The sequence below is a fragment of the Schistocerca americana genome, chromosome X (assembly GCF_021461395.2).
Source record: "Schistocerca americana isolate TAMUIC-IGC-003095 chromosome X, iqSchAmer2.1, whole genome shotgun sequence".
In the NCBI taxonomy this organism is placed as follows: Eukaryota; Metazoa; Arthropoda; class Insecta; order Orthoptera; family Acrididae; genus Schistocerca; species Schistocerca americana.
The window spans coordinates 640,413,284-640,434,221 of record NC_060130.1 but is presented as its reverse complement, the minus strand read 5'-3'; the positions used below and the strand labels follow the sequence as shown (position 1 = coordinate 640,434,221).

The 20,938-nt window shown below is 43.0% G+C and overlaps 1 protein-coding gene across 7 annotated transcripts in view; it reads right to left on the bottom strand.

The window, feature by feature from the left end:
• Window positions 1-20,938, bottom strand: part of LOC124556688 (centromere protein J) — a 288,468-nt gene that overhangs the window by 114,350 nt on the left and 153,180 nt on the right. For all 7 annotated transcript variants that reach the window (XM_047130658.1, XM_047130657.1, XM_047130659.1 and 4 more), the window contains one exon: window positions 3,294-3,449. In XM_047130658.1, the coding sequence (XP_046986614.1) occupies window positions 3,294-3,449 (156 nt within the window). The remainder of the gene's footprint in view (window positions 1-3,293; window positions 3,450-20,938) is intronic.

The following is a 20,938-nucleotide window of genomic DNA, read 5'->3' as shown; positions in this document are numbered from 1 at the left end:
GGTCAACTGATTTATATTCTTGCATATTCTTTTTATTGTTGAAGACTGGGTAAACTAGTGAACAAGGAGGATAATGTTCTGTACAACTGGCACACAAATGCAGTTGTTCCCAGAGAGTCATTGTCTGCAGTTTCCACATTTTGGGTCTGCCGTACGAAAGGATGACGTACGACCAAACGTAAACACCAGATACACCTCATGTAGAGCAGGACATAAGGTTTTATGTCAGACATACACAGCATAGCTTTAACTTTCTCTTAAAGTGCCTGTATCTGTATGGTTAACTTTAGGACCTTTACGCACATGTCAGACAAAAAACGTACACCTTGACATTCAAGATTAACACATAGCACCTTGTATTTCTGGAGTGTAAGGTCTCTGAATGATATATCTTTCCGCCATATTCAAAGTTTTATGTGGGCAATAGTAGGTCACCCAGTTGATCACATGTATGAAAAACATGAGATTGTAACAGCAGAGGTGATCATAATAGTGATAGTGATCCATAGTGCATTTTCCCCAATGAATCAACTTTCTCAGGTTTATCTTCTATGCAGTTGGCCCACTGCCCCTCTCAGTTGTGGTGGTGGTGGTGGTGGTGGTGGTGTGCAGCCAGACAAGAGAGATCTGCATGCATGTACAGTTCTTGGCCATCCCTGGTCTATGGTATTAGTCCGGAAAGCACCAGTGACCACTCAAATGCACAGTGATGGACAGGTTCTAACAGACACAAAGTTGAAGGTGCCACCATGCCATAAACATGGCTCGGCAAATATGGAGAAGTGTTGCATGCTCTGGACTCCAAGAGATGTGGGTAAAGGAGGAGAGATGTCAAGTTTCCAGATACAGAGAGTCTTTAGTTGATGAATATGATGCAGCCAAGTCAGCTTCATATTGAAGACAGCCCAAAAAAAAAATGGGACTTCACAACAACGTCCAAGGGCTGGGTACCCAAACAGAGTTTTGGTTCAGGATGGACTGTGGTACGGCAACAGAAATGCAATATCCACATTTTTGTAGGAGAGAACTGGAAACCATGGGTAAAAGTCCAATTAGGGGCCCTCTGGATGACACCTTGGGGCCGGCTTTTAGCTGAGGCTACACAGTGGGAGCTGTACGAAATGCAAAAGCTGACGACACACAGTGCTTGGTTGAGCAATGGTCACTAGCCCACTGATGACGATGTGGAAGAATGCTTCCTACAGAGTCCTGTGGGATGCATTCTCTTGGAACCACACAGAGCTGAGTAAAGTACCAACTCAAACCCTGAACAACCTGTCAGATAAAAACTGATGAATAAAAACCTGTTGAGAGCCTGAAAAGTGACTAGGAAGGAAGTTGTTAGTTTGGGATCCATCAGGCGTTGGGAAAGGCAATGTTAAATAGTGGTCAGGCCATGGGCATTAGGAATGTTCGTGTAAAGGGAGGTGGCATCAATAGTGGTGAGCGGGGTACCATATGGTAAACAGACAGGAACTGTGGAGAGTCAGTGGAGGAAAGGGCTGGTATCTTTTATACAAGAGGGTAAGTTCCGGGTAATAAGATCATTGACGCCATGAAAAACTTTACCCTCACCCACAATTACTTCTCCTTTGAACGCATTACCCACAAACAAATCCTGCATATGGCTGTAGGTACCTGCATGGCACCATCCTATGCCAGCCTATTCATGAGCCGTATAGAGGAATCCTTCCTATAAACCCCGAATCCTAAACCCCTCACCTGGTTCAGATTCATTGTTGACATTTTTGCAATGTGGATTGAGGGTGAGGACACCCCTATCTACATTCTGCCAGAACCTCAACAACTTCTCCCCCATTTGCTTTACCTGTTCCTACTCAACCCAACAAGCCACCTTCGTAGATGTTGATCTCCACCTCAAAGATGGCCACATCAGTACCTCCATCCATATCAAACCTACTAACCACCAGCAATACCTCCACTTCGACAGCTGCCACCCATTCCATACCAAGAAGTCCCTTCCGTACAGCCTAGCACCTGTGGTCATCGCATCTGCAGTAACGAGCGATCCCTCTCGAAATACATCGGAGGTCTCACGGAAGCCTTCGCAGAACTTAGTTATCCTCCCAACCTTGTAGAAAAACAAATATCCAGTGCTTTATTTTTCCAGTCCTCCTCCACCTCCTGAAGTCCCACTGTCCGGCCACAGAGGAGTATTCCCCTCATAACTCTGTATGATACAGGACTGGAGCAACTTAATTACATTCTCTGCCAGAGTTTCGACTACCCCTTATTGTGCCCTGAAATGAGAAGTGTCCTGCCCACTATTCTTGCCACCTCTCCAACAGTGGTGTTCCACTGCCCACTGAACCTACACAATATATGCTCATCCATCCTTACACAACCACTGCTTCCAACCTCTTACCTCATGGCTCATACCCCAGTACTAGATGCAAGACCTGTCCCATACATCCTCCCACCACCACCTACTCCAGTCCAGTCACAATCACCACCTATCCAATCAGAGGCAGGGCTACCTGTGAAAACAGTCCTTTGATCTACAAGCTGAGCTGTAACCACTGTGCTGCATTCTGTGTGGACATGACAACCAACAAGCTGTCTGTCCGCATGAATGGCCACCGACAAACTGTGGCCATAAAACAAGTGGACCACCCTGTTGCTGAGCACACTGCCAAACATGACATCCTTCATTTCAGTGAGTACTTCACAGCCTGTGCCATACGGATCCTTCCCACCAACACCAACTTTCCTGAATTGCGCAGGTGGGAACTTTCCCTGAAATACATCCTACATTCCCGTAACCCTCCTGGCCTCTGTCTTTGTTAGTCACTGTCCTCAACCATCCATCCCCTTCCCTGTTCCCATTCCAGCACTACACAGCTGTCATTCCACCATCACACTTAGTATTTTAGTATTTTTACTTCTCTCCTTTTCCGCTACCCCCCCCCCCCCCCTCACCTCTCCCCTGCCCACCATCTAACCTACAGCACTTCACTGTCTGCCACCCCTACACCCTTACTGAACTATCCCCCCAATTGCTACTCCCATCATGCACTGGTGTTGCTGCTCGCAGTGTGGTTTCAGTTGCCTGAGACTGCAGTCGTGTGCACGTGCGTGTGCGTGTGTTGTTGATGAAGGCCTTATGGGCCAAAAGCTTTATTTGTGGCAGTCTTTTTGTTCTGCCTATCTGTGACTCAGTATCTCCAGTATATGGTGCATAGCAACTTTCCTTTTCATAATATTGTTATATTCAAAATAAAAGATATTCAATACTTCTGCTGTCAAAGTAAGCTCAAACATATAATACTCACTTTCTTAAATAAATTTCCATTATTCTTCAATTTACAAATTTCTTCTTTTAGTTCATTATTTTCTCTCTGCAGACGTTTAATAATGTACTGACTCCTCAGATGCTCTGACTGTATTTGATGCTCCCTCTCTTCCACAGTTTGGTGTAATTCTGCTAGCTAAAAACAAAGCAATAACAAAATGCAATCACCCAATGAAACTAAGAAACAGTTGAAATCTGGTAATATTCCAGAATGTCAAGAAATACGGCCATATCCAAGTAATGATGAGGATTACTGTAACACATAAGTCTTGTGTGTGAGAAAAGCGTGAGAGCTCATAGTAAGGAAGGAAGAGTAGAGTTTTGAGCATGCAAACCTCAATTTACAGAGAATTCAATGCCACAATTTTCACATTAATTTTTTGTCCAGACCTAAATTTTGCACATACATAACTTCCTTGATTGTGAGGAGAATCTCTAGATTTGTGCTGTTACTATTTCCTCCAATAATGCTCCTTTCTGGTGTATTTATTATAAATAACTTTCACATAACCATCTGGAAACCAGTCACGCAGTCATTCTAGTAGTCTCCCACAAAAATTGCAGCATACTCTCCCACAGACACAGACATCACTTTGACCAATAGACTGAACATGATTCCATTTTTCTTAACACCCCCAATATCTGTAGGTCTCAAGATTTACAACTTATGAACACAGTCTACATCTGCATTTACATCTCCATCTACACTCTGCAAACCAGTGTGAAGTGCATGGCAGAGGGTACACCTCATTATACCAGTTATTAGGGTTTTTTCCTGATCCATTCACATATGGAACGCAGGAAGTACGTTTAAATGCCTCTGTGTGTGCTGTAATTAATCTAATCTTGTTCACATGATCCCTATGTGAGCAATGTAAGAGTCATCATTTAAAGTCAGTTCTTGAAACTTTATATGTAGACTTTCTTGGGATAGTTTTCATATTATTCAAGAGTCTGCCAGTTCAATTACTTCAGTGTCTCTGTGACACTCTCCTACAGGTGAAACAAACCTGTGACCATTCATGCTGCCCTTCTCTATACACATTCAATATCCCTTGTTAGTCCATGAAAAATATTCTAGAATGTGTCACACGAGTGATTTGTAAGCAGTCTCCTTTGTAATCTGATTGCATTTCTCCAGTATTCTACCAACAAACCAAAGTCTGTCACTTGTTTTACACATGACTGAGCCTATGTATTCATTCCATTTCATATCCCCAGAAAGTGTTTTTCCCAGGTATTTGTAAGAGTTGGTCGATTCCTACTGCAAATCACTGACATTACAGTGATAGAATACAAAGTTCTCTTTTTTTCATTTTTTGAAGCACACAATTTTATATTTCTGAACATTTAAATCAAGCTACCAATCATTGCACCACTTTGAAATTTTATCACAATCTGACAGAAAATATATGGACTGTAAACTGCTGGCTGCAAGGCTGGAGCTTGGGTGTGATATTGTGACTTCCTGGGGCAAGACTGTCCTCTATTACCGACTGAGCTGTCCTGGGCAGGCGACTGGAGCTGCTGAGGCTCTGCTACAAGGGTGCTGTGCTCTGCATGGTGACCACAAACAGCACTAGAGGGAAAAGGCAGCCGCACTCCAGGTGGGCAGGCATGAGGCTTCTGGCTCGGCTGACAAATGCTGTCAGTCGTCAGACTGCTGAGCAAGGAGAGGAGCCGTTATGACCTCGAGCATGGAGTGGCCAGGCGCTGGGGCGGCTGAACCTGGTGTCGGCGTTGGTGCTGACACACATACGCACATTGCGCTGCCATCACCTGGATCATCACAGGCACTGTGTATTCTTCAATGGAATGAAGTCGATGCCAGGCTCACCTATGTATTTCCGCGCAGCCCAGCATGATTCACCCCTCCCCCCAAACCATATCTCTGTCATCCTGGCACATTAAGACCCCTGAGATAGAGTTGTCTTCACAGTGTTCGTCCACGTCAAGCACTATGGTTGGGTGAGAGAGATGGTTTTGGTGAATGGTGAGTGAGGCGGTAGCACTTTATGTGGATTTGGTGGCAACAGCTCAGCACAATGTGGTGCAGTGAATCTAGTTTTATTTATATTATTTTTGGTGTTTGCTCTTGTTGTCAGAATAAACTGTGTGGGATAAGAGTACATAATGTTTAGAGCTACTTTTGTGAAGCCAGAGGAACCTGTGGACTTATTTGTGTTTAGAGATAATAGTGGACACGATACTTTAGCACCAGAAGTAATTTGTAATTTGCCTGGACACAATTTCCCATGTGCCACAGTTGTAGCAGCTACTTGCCCTGTGTGTAGGCAAACTGGTCATGTGGCTAGCAGCTGTAATAAGTGCAGGTAGGTGATGATTCACCATAAGAATTGATTTGTGGTTAAATTTATGTGTGTAGGGTGATTAAAGGGGAGTCTGCATTTTTTTGTTCAATACCTGAATTAAGGAAGAACTAGAGTATGTGGTAGAAACATATGCTACTAGTACCACCACCAAAGTGACTGCTGCTTTAACTCAATGAGTGCACACATTAACAAAGAAGCTGGAGCTCAAGAGGCAGAGAAATTTTTAATTTACCTGTGAGTTAGAAGCTGGGAAAGTGAGTTGGGTTCAGCTGCAAGAGGAGTTAGATAAAAATAAGTCTGCATTGGGGGTGCCTTCTGTCCCATATGGCTCGGCAGTTGTCACATTAATTAAACACTCCTCGGGCAAGACACTGCAGGATGTGACAATTTTTATTAAGAATGTTAGGGATGCTGCAGAAGTGCATGGGTGGTCAGGAGAAATAACTCTGCATGTTGCTAACATGTAGCAGGTGATGCCAAAGCATATGTTGTGTACCACGAGACCTCGAGTAAGGCGCAAACGTTTTCAGGAGTGGGCCGCTGGACTGTGCCAGCAGTGCGAAAAGAAAAATAGTGCATGGTTCTTTCAGGAGAGACCAAGTACTTTGTCAATGTGGCACAGCAAGTCTATGAAGTCATTCTCAGATAGAATCTGTAAACTGAATACAAAGACATATGTTACAGACCCAAAATGCAGAAGCTAGTAGGGTATTGTTGCAAGAGACATACAACAACTGTTTCAAATGGCTCTAAGCACTATGGGACTTAATATCTGATGCCATCAGTCCCCTAGACTCAGAACTACTTAAACCTAACTAACCTAAGGACATCACACACATCCCTGCCCGAGGCAGGATTCGAACCTGCGACCATAGCTGCAGCACGGTTCTGGACTGAAGCACCTAGAATCATTCGGCCACAGTGGCCAGCAGACGTACAACAGTGCAGTGGACGTTTTTCTGCATTGTGTACCCGCAGAGATGTCACGGAGGGTACTAATGGAAAATCCAGCATCAGCTCTTAGGCTCTAAACACATATAGAGGACGTGGATATCGGCAACAAAGCAAAGAGTGGGTCACTGAGTGTTCACTTCTGAAATCAATTGTTACAAATGTGGTCAGGAGGGGCACAGAATGAAGTAATGTCAACAATCAGAGTGCTATGCGTGTAATGTGTGGACCAGTGGGCATCTATAGAAGTAGAAAAGCTGGGAAGCACCGGTAAGGGAAGTAGCCATTAGACACATACAGAAGCATCAGAAGGGAGCCCCAATAGACCATAACATAACACTGCACAAGTTAGTGCACAAACTGAATGCTGTGGGCCTGATGAGTGGCAGCAGAGACTTTTACTAGTCACAGGGGAGCACATATCTTATCAGTCCAGACCTCATGAGAAAGAAGACTCTGGGGCCACCAAGGTATAGGTTATGGAGGTTGGCAATAATAGTGTGGAATCATTGGGTATGGCAGAATTGGAGTTTTCAGTTGAGAAAACTAAGTTTGGAGAATGGCTGGAGGTACTGCCACGCACAGGCGAAGGTTATTCAAAAATGCTCAGGTTATACTTTCTCAACAAACATCACGCTAAGGTAGATCTTTGGCAATCCACAGTATAACTAAGTGTAATTTTGTTTCCATTGGGGGAAACAGTTGCAACTGAAGCAATGGTGCAAGGCTCGCCTATAATGGAGTGAGACCAACTGAACTGCATATGTTTTCAGTAAAAATGGATTAGCATGATAAAATAACAGCAGTTACAGTGAAGATAGTGTGGGTTTCAGTGGATACCGATTTGTCGAGAGAAACCTTATCAGGGTGTATACGTGGACAAGGAAAAAAAATTCCCGGATTTCTCCCAGATTTCCCGGTTAAAAATACACTTTCTCCCGGGTGAAAACATACTTTTTCCCCGTTAACTGACAGTATATTTTCTCTTGGAACTGTATAAGTCCTTTGAATGATTATGGTTTTATACACGGGAGTACAATTTCCCGGCGCTTTATAAAACTAAACACACGGAAAAAACGCGTTTTGGAAAGATCTTTATGTGCAGCAACATATAGGCTGCATATTTTCGTATTACGAAAGTATAAATTCGAATTCCACCAAACACCGCACGTTACTTTCCGAAGCACTGAAATCGAGATTGCGATGCGCATTTGTAAGCCAGCCACAGCTCATGTCACGTGATCTCGCCAGCCGATGACAGTGGGGTATTCAGAGCTTAGGGCATGTAATGTAGTCAGCCAATAGCAACATCACTGTTAAGCAGCGCGAACGCACAAACAGAAAAAGTAAATGGTTTAAATTAATATACATAGTGTTGCTACACGAAACGCAAAGCTTACACATATAATATTGGTCTGTAAGATTAATACGCTGCAAGAGAAGCTAACCTTTCACATACAATGTTGGTCTCTTATGCGCGTATTACAATTTAAGCTATATCACACAAATGTGATCGTAAAATTTTTAATAACGACTTAAATGTCTGATCTTCTGGGCCCGAAATTCATCTAAATGGCTCGTCATCAAAGAGTTGATTTTTAAATAAGAGTCAAATGCTTTGTGATTTAAGAAATTCGTCGTACATTATCGCACATAGCTCCGTTGTAACTGCCAGAATGGTACTTTGATGGTAACGCTTTAAAAACCACCATTCGGAATATTTTCACATGACCTGTTAGAAATAGGTTCCTTTCCGTAGTTGCCAGAGAGTGCCAGATGACAGGTGTCACCGCGCTTGCGCAGCTACAATGTTGCAGGGAGTCCGTATGTTCATACGTGTAAAACATTAAAAGATCGTACATTATTTCACAGAATAAACAAAACATCACAGGATACTTCAAGAGCATCGGAATTTTGAGACCCATACTAAAATGTCCACATTTAAAGTGCACATTTGTATGTCCATATTCCCAGTTAAGTAGGCCACGACCTGATATTAAGCTTTTCAATGTAGTTTTCGGGATGTAAATTTTCTTGGAGTACCACTACTGTGTTATCCCATGTTTGGTTCTTTATTATGGCATCATGCCATACGTGCTAGAAGTTGAAAACATGCACTTGAAATGCAGCGACCAGTGTGTGGAATTAAAAAGAAAATTTCTTAAGCAAACCGACAAAAATAACTTCATCGTTCTGCTTGACTGTCAGAAAGGTGGAAATCAGAAATCTGTTTTTTTTTTCATTTGACATGAGAGCAGTAAACGAAAACAGCAGAATCACTAAATGTAAACACGGGTCACGTGGAGACTACCCACTACCCCACTGTAACTCAGACTGCTCTGCGCATCAGCCCCGGATATACCATATTTCCGAACCGGTGCAATACCCCGCCACTCCCTTGTGTGTTTGAGATAGGATGTCAAAAATTTAAAAAAATTGAACTTTCAAAAATATGTGCATTTTGTAGCGCACAGTTTTCTGAAGAGTCTGATGCATAAAATGTGTGTGTTCGAGGAAATGTAAGATATGTTATTTGGTCGTAAGTGTGCCGAAGGTCAGTGCCTCGCCTCCTCACACAGAATTCGTACGTCAGTGTGCTTTGCTCTGTGGAATTTTATATTTTGTAATGGATGCCATCAAACCATATTCAGGACAGTGAAAATTAAAATGTCCTGTGGTCCTCTCCTGCTTACAATTGGCCGGTTTGAAATCTGGTCCCTCTTCAGAAAATTTGCACTCTTTATTCCCTATCAGCTAACAACTTGCTGCCCTGTGTGAAATAAAATAAAATATAGGATACATAAACCCAGTAAAGACACGAGACAAGCAAGACAATACACACTTCTTCAATCCTTAGCTCCTAGATTTTTTTCTCTTTAATCTTGCTACAGCTTTACATGGAGTACTTTCCTTTCTGCGACAGAATCTATTACTTCATCAAAGTTCGTGAAATATTTTGCTACATTAAAAGTCGAAATGCCTTTGTCTAATACTGAAAAAGCTGTTAATGCAAATAGGACCCAAGACTGGTGTGGTTTCCCGATCTGATTACGTCTATTTTGTCACTCTCTGCTAGATAAAACGAAATAGGCTTTTCTAATACTGCAACAATTGTAATACAGGCCAAATAAACGAGACTCTTTTGGCACAAGTGGTCTTTTTTGTAACGACAGAATATAATTCACCAAGTACCAATATCAAGTGCCTATCAGGCCTACTACAAGCAAAAAGCCTTACGTTAAGAAGTAGTTTCACACTTCACTCATACGCTCCAGTTTCTCAAGTATGAGATAGAAAAGTAGTGGTACGAAATTTTTATACAAACTTAGAATCGTCATATTGTTCCATAATTTATATCATGTCCCTGTTTCTTCTCCTTCCTCGTTCTAGCAAACTGTCTTGTTAGCACTAGTTCTGTAACTGTTCCTGCCAATGTCAAAGATTATTCGCAGGTTAACTCCACTAATTCTGCCAGAATCACCGGTTTAGCCATCCCGTGATTACTCTCCGGTTAGGCGTTGCTACATGTTCGTACAACGCGTCTTCCGCACTTCTTCCAGAATAGAATTTAAAGCGGCTGCTAGCCGGGGACTGTACAACTGGCCCTTACTAGTATAGCGATCTGCCCAAAAATTTTCTGTCAAAATTTCATTTTCTTGGATACACCGAGAAGGTAATACGTAATCTTGCTTGCCTGTTATTCGTTTATTTCCACTCCTGTAGTCCGAATCTATGGATTTAGCTAGTAATTATAACAACACTCATCATTCGCAAACCCAATCAACCACACAATCAGACAGCGGTTGTCATTCATCCGTTCGGCCTTATTCCGCTCAGCTCATATAGCCCCTTTTGTCTGTAGGAAACTTTGTTTCTACATGGGACGAGGATTCCCCTGACACAGACATCATGTACACTATGCACGCATTCACAAATCAACTTCCGATTGATTCAGAAATCAACTTAGAATGTGTTCAAAAATGTTCAAAAACTGACAGGGATGCGTTTCAAAGTCATATGAATTATCGATAGACTAACGTGCGCTGGATGCTAGTCGCTTTGTGAAAGAAGGTTTTTTTCCCTCAATAGTATGAATTTGCCCCCCACCCCCTCCTAGAACTTGGCCTGCTGCCCATGCAAGAATCTAGCGGCTTGGGCGCTCCAGTAAAAATTTTCCCGGTAGCATCTAGCTGCTTGCTGCGACTGCTTATTACACAGCCACAGCCACATTTTTGTAGCCAGAAGCGGGAAAAGGTACTACTCAACTGTGCATGTGCATGATCCCGCTCGTAACTGCTAAAACGAATCTAATGTAAACAGTTATGACGTCACGTTCATCGGAGGCAATGTGTTGTTACGGAACATTGCATAGTGTTCCTAAAGCCTTTGACGCATTTTGCTGTTGGCAGACGCTTGTATGAGCACTGTGTTTTGTTGCTGTATATGGCGCATTTTCTTCGCAATTTAAGTTTTATTTTCGTTTTTTCTCTCGTTCATGTTTTATTGTTGCAGTATTATTCTGAAATAGCGGTATACAATAATATCCATTGTTAGAGTATCGGTTCTTGCCCGTGAAAATTACAATAATTAAACTGAAAATGAAAACTTCCCGGAATTCTAAAGAATTCCCGGGTTGTTCCTGGATCTCCCGGGTCATATACACCCTGCTTATATATATAGCACTGCTCAAGCAATGAAGAGTTGGATAGGTCTCATTGCTTTTTCTGCAGGAGTGTGGCACGAGTAAGGGGAATTAATGAGGAATGGATGATTCCAGTTCGCATGGATAACTTTGGCAGAGGAGAGGTGACTGTAAAAGCGTGCAGTAACAGCCACTCTGGAAGTCTTGGAAGATGAGGACTTAGATAAATCGAGTCTAGAGGAAAGCTGCAAACAAACTGTTGACATGGAAGTGTTATGAGGGAAAGTGGATCATCTGAAGGACAGTAACTGAAGGGCTATGGAAAAGTAGTTGTTGAGGTTTAGTGATTTATTTTGTACAGATGGAGGTTTACCAGCAACCTCGGTGACAGATCATCATAAATCGACATGGGATAGCATACCAATTTATAGGAAGCCATACTGTACAGCAACAACTACAAACATTGCAGAAGAGTCTATTAAGCAGCCACTATTGGATGGGATCGTAGAACTGGGTGATAGCCCCTGAAGAGCGAACATAGGGGTCATGATGAAGAAATCAGTGGACCAAGGAAACACAGATTTTAGTTGACTACAGATATCTAAATGCATTAACTATTTTGATTACTTATCCAATTCCAGACATCACAGAAACTTTGGATAATTTGAGTGCGTGTTGATTCCTTACAACTATGGGTCTCAGGAGCAGGTACCATCAATTGGAAGTGGTGTCTGAGGATGAGCCGAAAACTGCATTTACGGTTCTGGGTGGCTATTTTCTTTCTAAGCGCATGCCATTTGGACTAAAGAACACACTGGCGACTTCTCAGTGGTTGTTAGCTAGGACATTGAGAGGATTAAAACCAAACACTTGTGTGATGTATCTGGAGGACATAATAGTCTATTCAAATGGTTTACTGGAGTATGTGAGGTGTTTGGAGGATGTCTTTAATACACTACAGTCAGCAAGTTTGACGTTAAGTATAGACAAGTGCCATTTTGCGCGAACTCGGGTACCATACCTGGGACAAGTGATACGGACCAATCCTCATGTTACAAATGCGGTTCAAAATTATCCAACATCACAAACAACTAATCAGGTGCAATCATTCATCTGCCTTTGTATTTATTATAGACGGTTCATGAGGGACTTCACAAAAATAGCCAAACCCTTGAACAAGCTATTGGAAAAGGGGGCGAATTTCCATTGGTTGCAGGAATGCCCAATAACATTTGAAAAATTAAAAGAAATATTAGTTTCAGATCCACTATAGGTTTTTCTGGATTTTGACAAAGAGCTTATCCTTTTGACGCTTCAAATATTGTGTCTTGGAACAGATGGCAGATGATCAAGAACATCTGGTAGCTTACACTTCCAGGCAGTTAAACGAGGTGTAGTGTAACTACTCAACAACAGAAAAACATGTTGGTGGTCATATACAATGTTACGTATTTTTGATGTTATCTGTATGGTAGGAAGTGTAAGGTCATAACGGACCATGCCTCATTGAAATTGTGGGCACTTAAGCTTTGTGAATTTGAGTACAAGATAATCCACATGCCAGGAAGATCACATGCAAAAGCGGACACATTAAATTGTAGGGTAGTGATGTCGAGTACCTTAGGGAAGCATGCAGAAGAGCGACAGGGGGCACAGGTAAAGGACAAGTACTGGCAGGCACATAAGTCACTGCCACATTTTGTTATGCACGAAGGTTTGTTGTGTAGGACAAGGTGCAGACCACTGTGGTGGTTTCAGCAGTTTTTCAGCAAGGTCATGACCATATCTTGTCACATCACGTAGGGTGATGTGCGATGCGATAGACAGACATATAGCAGTGCAGTTTTAGTGGAGGAACAGGAAGCACGACATGGAGCAGTATGTTACAGATTGCGCGCCATGCATGCAAAGAGCCAACACTGCACATCAGAAAGTGTTGTTGTGAGGATTACCACAGGTAATGTTGATGCTGGAGGCCTCCAGTCATTTAATAGAACACCTGCAGGTAATAGGTATGTTCTCAACATCATCAATGATTTTTCTCGACTTTTTGCAACAGTACTGATGCCAGACGTATGGGCTAGCACTGTCGCAGAAGCGTTAGTAAACAACTGGGTATTGAAGTTTGGGGTACATGATACCATAGTTATAGATCAGGATACAAACTTTGTCTCAAATTTAATGAAACAACTATCCCACGTGTTGCATATACGGAAGTTACAGACAAGCCTGTTTCATCTGCAAACTAACAGGGGAACTAAACATATGCACAAGACAATTGCAAAAACGTAGTTATTATGTTAATTCCAGGCATAATATCTGGGACACCTATCTTCCCTATGTCCTGTGCGCCAATAATTTGAAAATCCATACTGCAACGGGCTTGTTGTCATTTAGGGTGGTGTATAGTAGGAAGATGCTGTTTTCCTTTGATGTCTTGAATTTTACATTATGGCCGATGGCGAGTCAGTAAGCAAGTTTGGAGGAATGTACAGAAGGCTAACACAAAGGTGTTAAAATGGCACGAACAGCCGAACAGATGCAAAGGCAAGCTGCCTCATATTACTGCATACGACAATGGGTGATAGTCGTAGGACAATGGGTGACAGTCACAAATCCCTACATGCCAAAGGCGAAAAGAAAGGAATTTTTAACTAAGTACCAGGGACCTTATCAGGTCATGTGAATGATGTCACCAGTCAACGTGAAGATACAGTTCCCCACAAAAACTGTCTGTTACCCACATTACTTGCTTAAAGCTGTTTAGAGGAATGGTAGAGAGGTACCACAATTATCAGAAAGCAACCAGCAGGAGAAAGTTACAAGGAGTAAAATAAAGGGACCTGGAACTGGTGAGCAATGTAAGGCGCACTATGTGCCTCATAGGTTAAGGTTGTGTAAGTATGTTGTAGGATGCAGATGGGTGTGGCTGGCTGACCACAAGGATTAAAAAAGAAGAAGCCAGTCACTCTGCAACACACTAAAACCTATAGCCTAAAAATTTAGTCCAGTGTCCAGACACATCACAAAACTTCAAAACCTTAGAAAGAGAGTGAGAGAGAGGGAGAGAGAGAGAGAGAGAGAGAGAGAGAGAGAGAAATGTAAATTCTGATCTACAATCTTCCTTAAAATTCGTGAAGTCTAAAATAAATCTGGGCCCCTGGAGAAGCCAAGGTGGAAATCTGCACCCACCACGATATAAAACACGAAGACCGGCCACACCCATCTCTAGAAGGCAATCCGATGCACGAATCCCATAGGGCCTCATTGCTTCTTGCCGGTTATGAAAAAGCCTTTCCAGTAGAGGCTGAGTAATGGTATGGTAGGTGGGTGTGTATGGTGTGGACAGTGTTTTATATACCTGGCGCACTGTAAGTAGCTGTCTCCTCATGTGGAGTGGCAGTTCACCAGCCTCTGTACAGAGCCTAGCCTAGGTATGGGGCTTGTTTTGAATGCCCCAGTGACCAACTGAATCCCTTCATGGTGCCCCACACCCAACATCTTCAAATAACAGGATTTCCCAGACCGTGCACCCATAATTGAGCCGAGACTGCAAAAATGCCCTGTAAAACTGGAGCAGACAAATCCTGTCTGCTCCCCACGTGCTGTGGCTAAGACATTTTAAAATACTTAAAGCCTTAAGTGACTGTACTTTCAGGTACTCAAGATGTAAGCTTAAAGTCAAATATGTGGCCCAGAAACCTCACTGTCTTTAAAACTATGGACAGTGTACCTCATCCTCAACTCACGAAAGTATAAAATGGAACGTGAATGGTTAAAAAGAACACACACGCAGACTTCTCAGCAGGAAACTTAAAACCACTCTTCTATACCCATTCATCAAAACGTTGAAGAGTTAGGTGCAACTGACGTGTTGTCGTTGCAAGGCTTGAAGAAGAGAAAACACAGAAGTCATCCACAAACAAAGAACACTGGACAGGACTTTTCACTATGGATGTAATGCTATTAACAGCTATGACAAAGACAGTCACACTTAAAACACTACCTTGAGGGACACTGTTCTGCTACTCAAAACGATCAGGCAGGACGTCACCGACTCGGTACCTAAAATACCGTGGCGAGAGGAAGGACTGAACAAAAATGGGAAAACAACCATGAAAACCCCATTCGTGAAGCTGCTCCAGGATAAGGTACCTCAAAGTAGTATCGTAGGACTTCTCAATGCCAAAAAATATACCTATAAGGTGATGCCAGCATAGGGAAACCTGGTGTATAGCCGCCTCCAGGAGGAAAAGGTTATCAAAGGTGGAGCGATACCTCCTGAACCCACACTGAAAGTGACTACAGAGTTGCCTGGATTCTAAGATCCAGACAAGGCAGCGGGTGACCATCTGCTCCAAAGTGTTCCCCATGCAACTAGTGAGGGAAACACTACGGTAACTACTTGGACATGTATGGTCTTTCCCAGGTTTTAAAAGAGGAATTAAAATTACCTCACGCCACGAGTCGCAAAAGTGACCTGACGACCAAACGGCATTAAAAAGTGCAAGGAGGATATCTGTTGTGAGGTGCCGCAGCATATGTTAATGGATCCTGTCATGACTAGGGGATGTGTCACAAGCTGCGGACAATACAGAATCCAGCTACCACATGGAAAATGAGCAGTTGTAACCTTCATCGGAGGTGGGCCAGAAGTTAGACCTACTTTCAGCAATCACTCTATGATGCTGCAAACCTGAATCCTGAATGGCTGTTGCAGTAACTGTGGTAAAATACGCCGCCATAGTCTGGGCAATGTCTTGTGGATTGGTTTGGAGAGTGCCATTCCCCATTACAGCACCCATGGGGCACCTGCTGCCTCTCCCAGAAACTTCTAATGGTCTCCCACACAACGGAACTTTTGGTGGAAGGGCGTTCAGGAACTGTTGCCATGACCTCTTCTAGCTCTCTCAAATAATTTGGCGGCACTTTGCCCTCGCCACCCGAAAGGCTGCAAGATTCTGCACTCCACCAAGGGGCAGGTTGCCTCTTCTGTTGTCCTGTAGACTCTGGAATGGATTTTGCAGTGGTGTGGATGATCATTTTGGCAATTTGATCCACCCATGCCTCGACATTCGCACAATGTTTGAACTGGGCCAACTGGCTTTGAAGTGTCCAGTCGGTTCTACCGAGCACGCATTGCAGTGGTTTCCTTTCGAGTTCCACCCCATTTGACAGGTGAATCCAGATTGGGAAGTGATCTCTTCCGTGCAAGTCATCGACCACTTCCCATTGAGCAGTGTGATCAAAAGCTGGAGAGCAAAGCGAGAGATCAGTGGCAGAGAACGACCCAGTTTCTGTGCAGAAGTGACTGCTCTGTCCCGCATTTAGCAAGTATTCGCATCATGACACAAGAAGCCTCTCAATTGCTCTACCCCCAGGGCAGGTAGTTGCAGAGCCCCAAAGCACATTTTGTGCATTAAAATCACCTCAGAGGTTGAAGGGACAGGGGAGCCGTGTAATGAGGTCGGTTAGGGCCTCTTTGTCAAGTGCAGCTCTTAGGGGCAAGTAAAGGGAAAATATTGTCAAAGGATGATGCATGAGCACTGATAAAACAACTGCTTGTAAGGTAGTTTTAAGTGAGAGAGGCGAGGAGTGGTAGTTTGTACTGACGAAAACACCTACACTCCTCTAGCTCTTTCTCCACTCAGGTCGTCTTTTTTGTAGAGTACATATCCTTTTAGCTCGGGGGTCTACAATTGCAGTGGTCTACCCTGTGATGATGTTTGGTTGTTGTGGTCTTCAGTCCAGAGACTGGTTTGATGCAGCTCTCCATGCTACTCTATCCTGTGCAAGCTTCTTTACCTCCCAGTACCTACTGCAACCTACATCCTTCTGAATCTCTTTAGTGTATTCATCTCTTGGTCTCCCTCTACGATTTTTACCCTCCACGCTTTCCATGAATACTAAATTGGTGATCCTTTGATGCCTCAGAACATGCCCTACCAACCGATCCCTTCTTCTAGTCAAGCTGTGCCACAAATTTCTTTTCTCTCCAATTCTATTCAATACCTCCTCATTAGTTACGTGATCTACCCATCTAATCTTCAGCATTCTTCTGTAGCACCACATTTCAAAAGATTCTATTCTCTTCTTGTCTAAACTACTTACTGTCCATGTTTCACTTGCATACATAGCTACACTCCATACAAATACTTTCAGAAAAGACTTCCTGAGAGTTAAATCTATACTCAATGTTAACAAACTTCTCTTCTTCAGAAACACTTTCCTTGCTATTGCCAGTCTACATTTTATATCCTCTCCACTTCGACCATCATCACTTATTTTGTTCCCCAAATAGCAAAATTCCTTTATTACTATAAGTGTCTCATTTCCTAATCTAATTCCCGCAGCATCGCCTGATTTAATTCGACTACATTCCATTATCCTCGTTTTGCTTTTCTTGATGTTCATCTTATATCCTCCTTTCAAGACACCGTCCACTCCATTCAGCTGCTCTTCCAGGTCCTTTGCTGTCTCTGACAGAATTACAATGTCATCGGCGAACCTCAAAGTTTTTATTTCTTCTCCATGGATTTTAATACCTAATTCTAATTTTTCTTTTGTTTCCTTTATTGCTTGTTCAATATACAGATTGAATAACATCGGGGAGAGGCTACAACCCTGTCTTACTCCCTTCCCAACCACTGCTTCCCTTTCATGTCCCTCGACTCTTATAACTGCCATCTGGTTTCTGTACAAATTGTAAATAGCCTTTTGCTCCCTGTATTTTACCCCTGCCACCTTTAGAATTTGAAAGAGAGTATTCCAGTCAACACTGTCAAAAGCTTTCTCTAAGTCTACAAATGCTAGAAACGTAGGTTTGCCTTTCCTTAATCTTTCTTCCAAGATAAGTCGTAAGGTCAGTATTGCCTCACGTGTTCCAACATTTCTACAGAATCCAAACTGATCTTCCCCGAGGTCGGCTTCTACCAGTTTTTCCATTTGTCTGTAAAGAATTCGTGTTAGTATTTTGCAGCAGTGGCTTATTAAACTGATAGTTCGGTAATTTTCACATCTGTCAACACCTGCTTTCTTTGGGACTGGAATTATTATATTCTTCTTGAAGTCTGAGGGTATTTCGCCTGTCTCATACATCTTGCTCAATAGATGGTAGAGTTTTGTGAGGCCTGGCTCTCCCAAGGCTGCCAGTAGTTCTAACAGAATGTTGTCTACTTCCAGGGCCTTGTTTCGACTTAGGTCTTTCGGTGCTCTGCCAAACTCTTCACGCAGTATCATATCACCTATTTCATCTTCATCTACATTCTCTTCCATTTCCATAATATTGTCCTCTAGAACACCGTCCTTGTATAGACCCTTCATATACTCCTTCCACCTTTCTGCTTTCCCTTCTTTGCTTAGAACTGGGTTTCCAGCTGAGCTCTTGATATTCACGCAAGTGGTTCTCTTTTCTCCAAAGGTCTCTTTAGTTTTCCTGTAGGCAGTATCTATCTTACGCATAGTGATATGCGCCTCTACATCCTTAAATTTGTCCTCTAGCCATCCCTGCTTAGCCATTTTGCACTTCCTGTCAATCTCATTTTTGAGACGTTTGTATTCCTTTTTGCCTGCTTCATTTTTGTATTTTCTCCTTTCATCAATTAAATTCAATATCTCTTCTGTTACCCTAGGATTTCTATTAGCTCTTGTCTTTTTACCTACTTGATCCTCCGCTACCTTCATCATTTCATCTCTCAAAGCTACCCATTCTTCTTCTATGTATTTCTTTCCCCCATTCTTGTCAGTCGTTCCCTAATGCTCTCCTTGAAGCTCTCTACAACTTCTGTTTCTTTCAGTTTATCCAGGTCCCATCTCAAATTCCCACCTTTTTGCAGTTTCTTCAGTTTTAATATACAGTTCATAAGCAATAGATTGTGGTCAGAGTCCACATCTGCCCCTGGAAATGTCTTACAATTTAAAACCTGGTTCCTGAACCTCTGTCTTACCATTATATTATCTATCTGAGACCTTCCAGTATCTCCAGGCTTCTTCCATGTATACAACCTTCTTTTATGATTCTTGAACCAAGTGTTAGCTATGATTAAGTTATGCTCTGTGCAAAATTCTACCAGGCAGCTTCCTCTTTCATTCCTTAATCCCATTACATATTCACCTACTACGTTTCCTTCTCTTACTTTTCCTACTATTGAGTTCCAGTCACTCATGACAATTAAATTTTCGTCTCCCTTCACTATCTGAATAATTTCTTTTATCTTATCATACATTTCATCAATTTTTTCACCATCTGCGGAGCTAGTTGGCATATAAACTTGTACTACTGTGGTAGGCGTGGGCTTCGTATCTATCTTGGCCACAATAATGCGTTCACTATGCTGTCTGTAGTAGCTAACCTGCACTCCTATTTTCCTATTCATTATTAAACCTACTCCTGCATTACACCTATTTGATTTTGTGTTTATAACCCTGTAGTCACCTGACCGGAAGTCTTGTTCCTCCCGCCCCCGAACTTCACTAATTCCCACTATATCTAACTTTAACCTATCCATTTCCCTTTTTAAATTTTCTAACCTACCTGCCCAATTAAGGGATCTGACATTCCACACTCCGATCCGTAGAATGCCAGTTTTCTTTCTCCTGATAACAACGTCCTCTTGAGTAGTCCCCGCCCGGAGATCCGAATGGGGGACTATTTTACCTCCGGAATATTTTACCCAAGAGGACGCCATCATCATTTAACCATACAGTAAAGATGCATGCGCTCGGGAAAAATTATGGCTGTAGTTTCCCCTTGTTTTCAGCCATTCGCAGTACCAGCACAGCACGGCCGTTTTGGTTAGTGTTGCAAGGCCAGATCAGTCAATCACCCAGACTGTTGGGCCTGCAACTACTGAAAAGGCTGATGCCCCCCTTCAGGATCCACACATTTGTCTGGCCTCTCAACAGATACCCCTCCGTTGTGGTTGCGCCTACGGTACGGCTATCTGTATCGCAGAGGCACGTAAGCCTCCCCACCAATGGCAAGGTCAATGGTTCACGGGGGGGCAGGAGGGGGGGGGGGGGGGGAATAAGAGATAAGAGACGGAATTCCTCCACATGCGTCCTGAACCCCTGCAACGTCCTGAACCCCTGCAAGTTCCACTGTAGGATGGGAGATATTTCATCGATGTAGTTTTAATTTATCCCTATGTTTGCACTGTGGAAGTGAAGCACTTGTCGAGTGAGCGGGAGTGGAGGGGCTGTCTGGATCCACGGCACCTAACTCCGTGATGTTCACCTAATCAGTCAGAACTGAAAGAATGATGTCTGACAGCAGTCAGGACAGCTTTTGACCCAAACATCATGAACCTTCCCCTGCACTCTGTCCCTTAGATGATGAGGGGGAAAGAGGCCGTTGAGAGCCACTCTGCTTGTCGCATGCCTTCTTGACAGTCACTACAGAACTGTTACTGGTTTTTTCTGTGGCTGCTGCTTGAATTACTTTATCCTTAGTCATTTTGCCTTGGCATGTAAACATGCAAGTACAGGTGCTGCAAGTGGATGGTCGTACAGTGGCAAAGTCTGCGTAAAGACGGGAGAATTTGTCGCCTTGTATTCCTTTTTGGATTCAGTATAGGGGATCCACTTTGTGACTTTTAGTTCCTGAATTTTTACATTCCTCTGCAAATACAGGGCAGTCAGCTCCAGACAGGGTGGCTCCCATAGCAGTTAACGCAGACTGCTGGAGATGGACAGTCAATC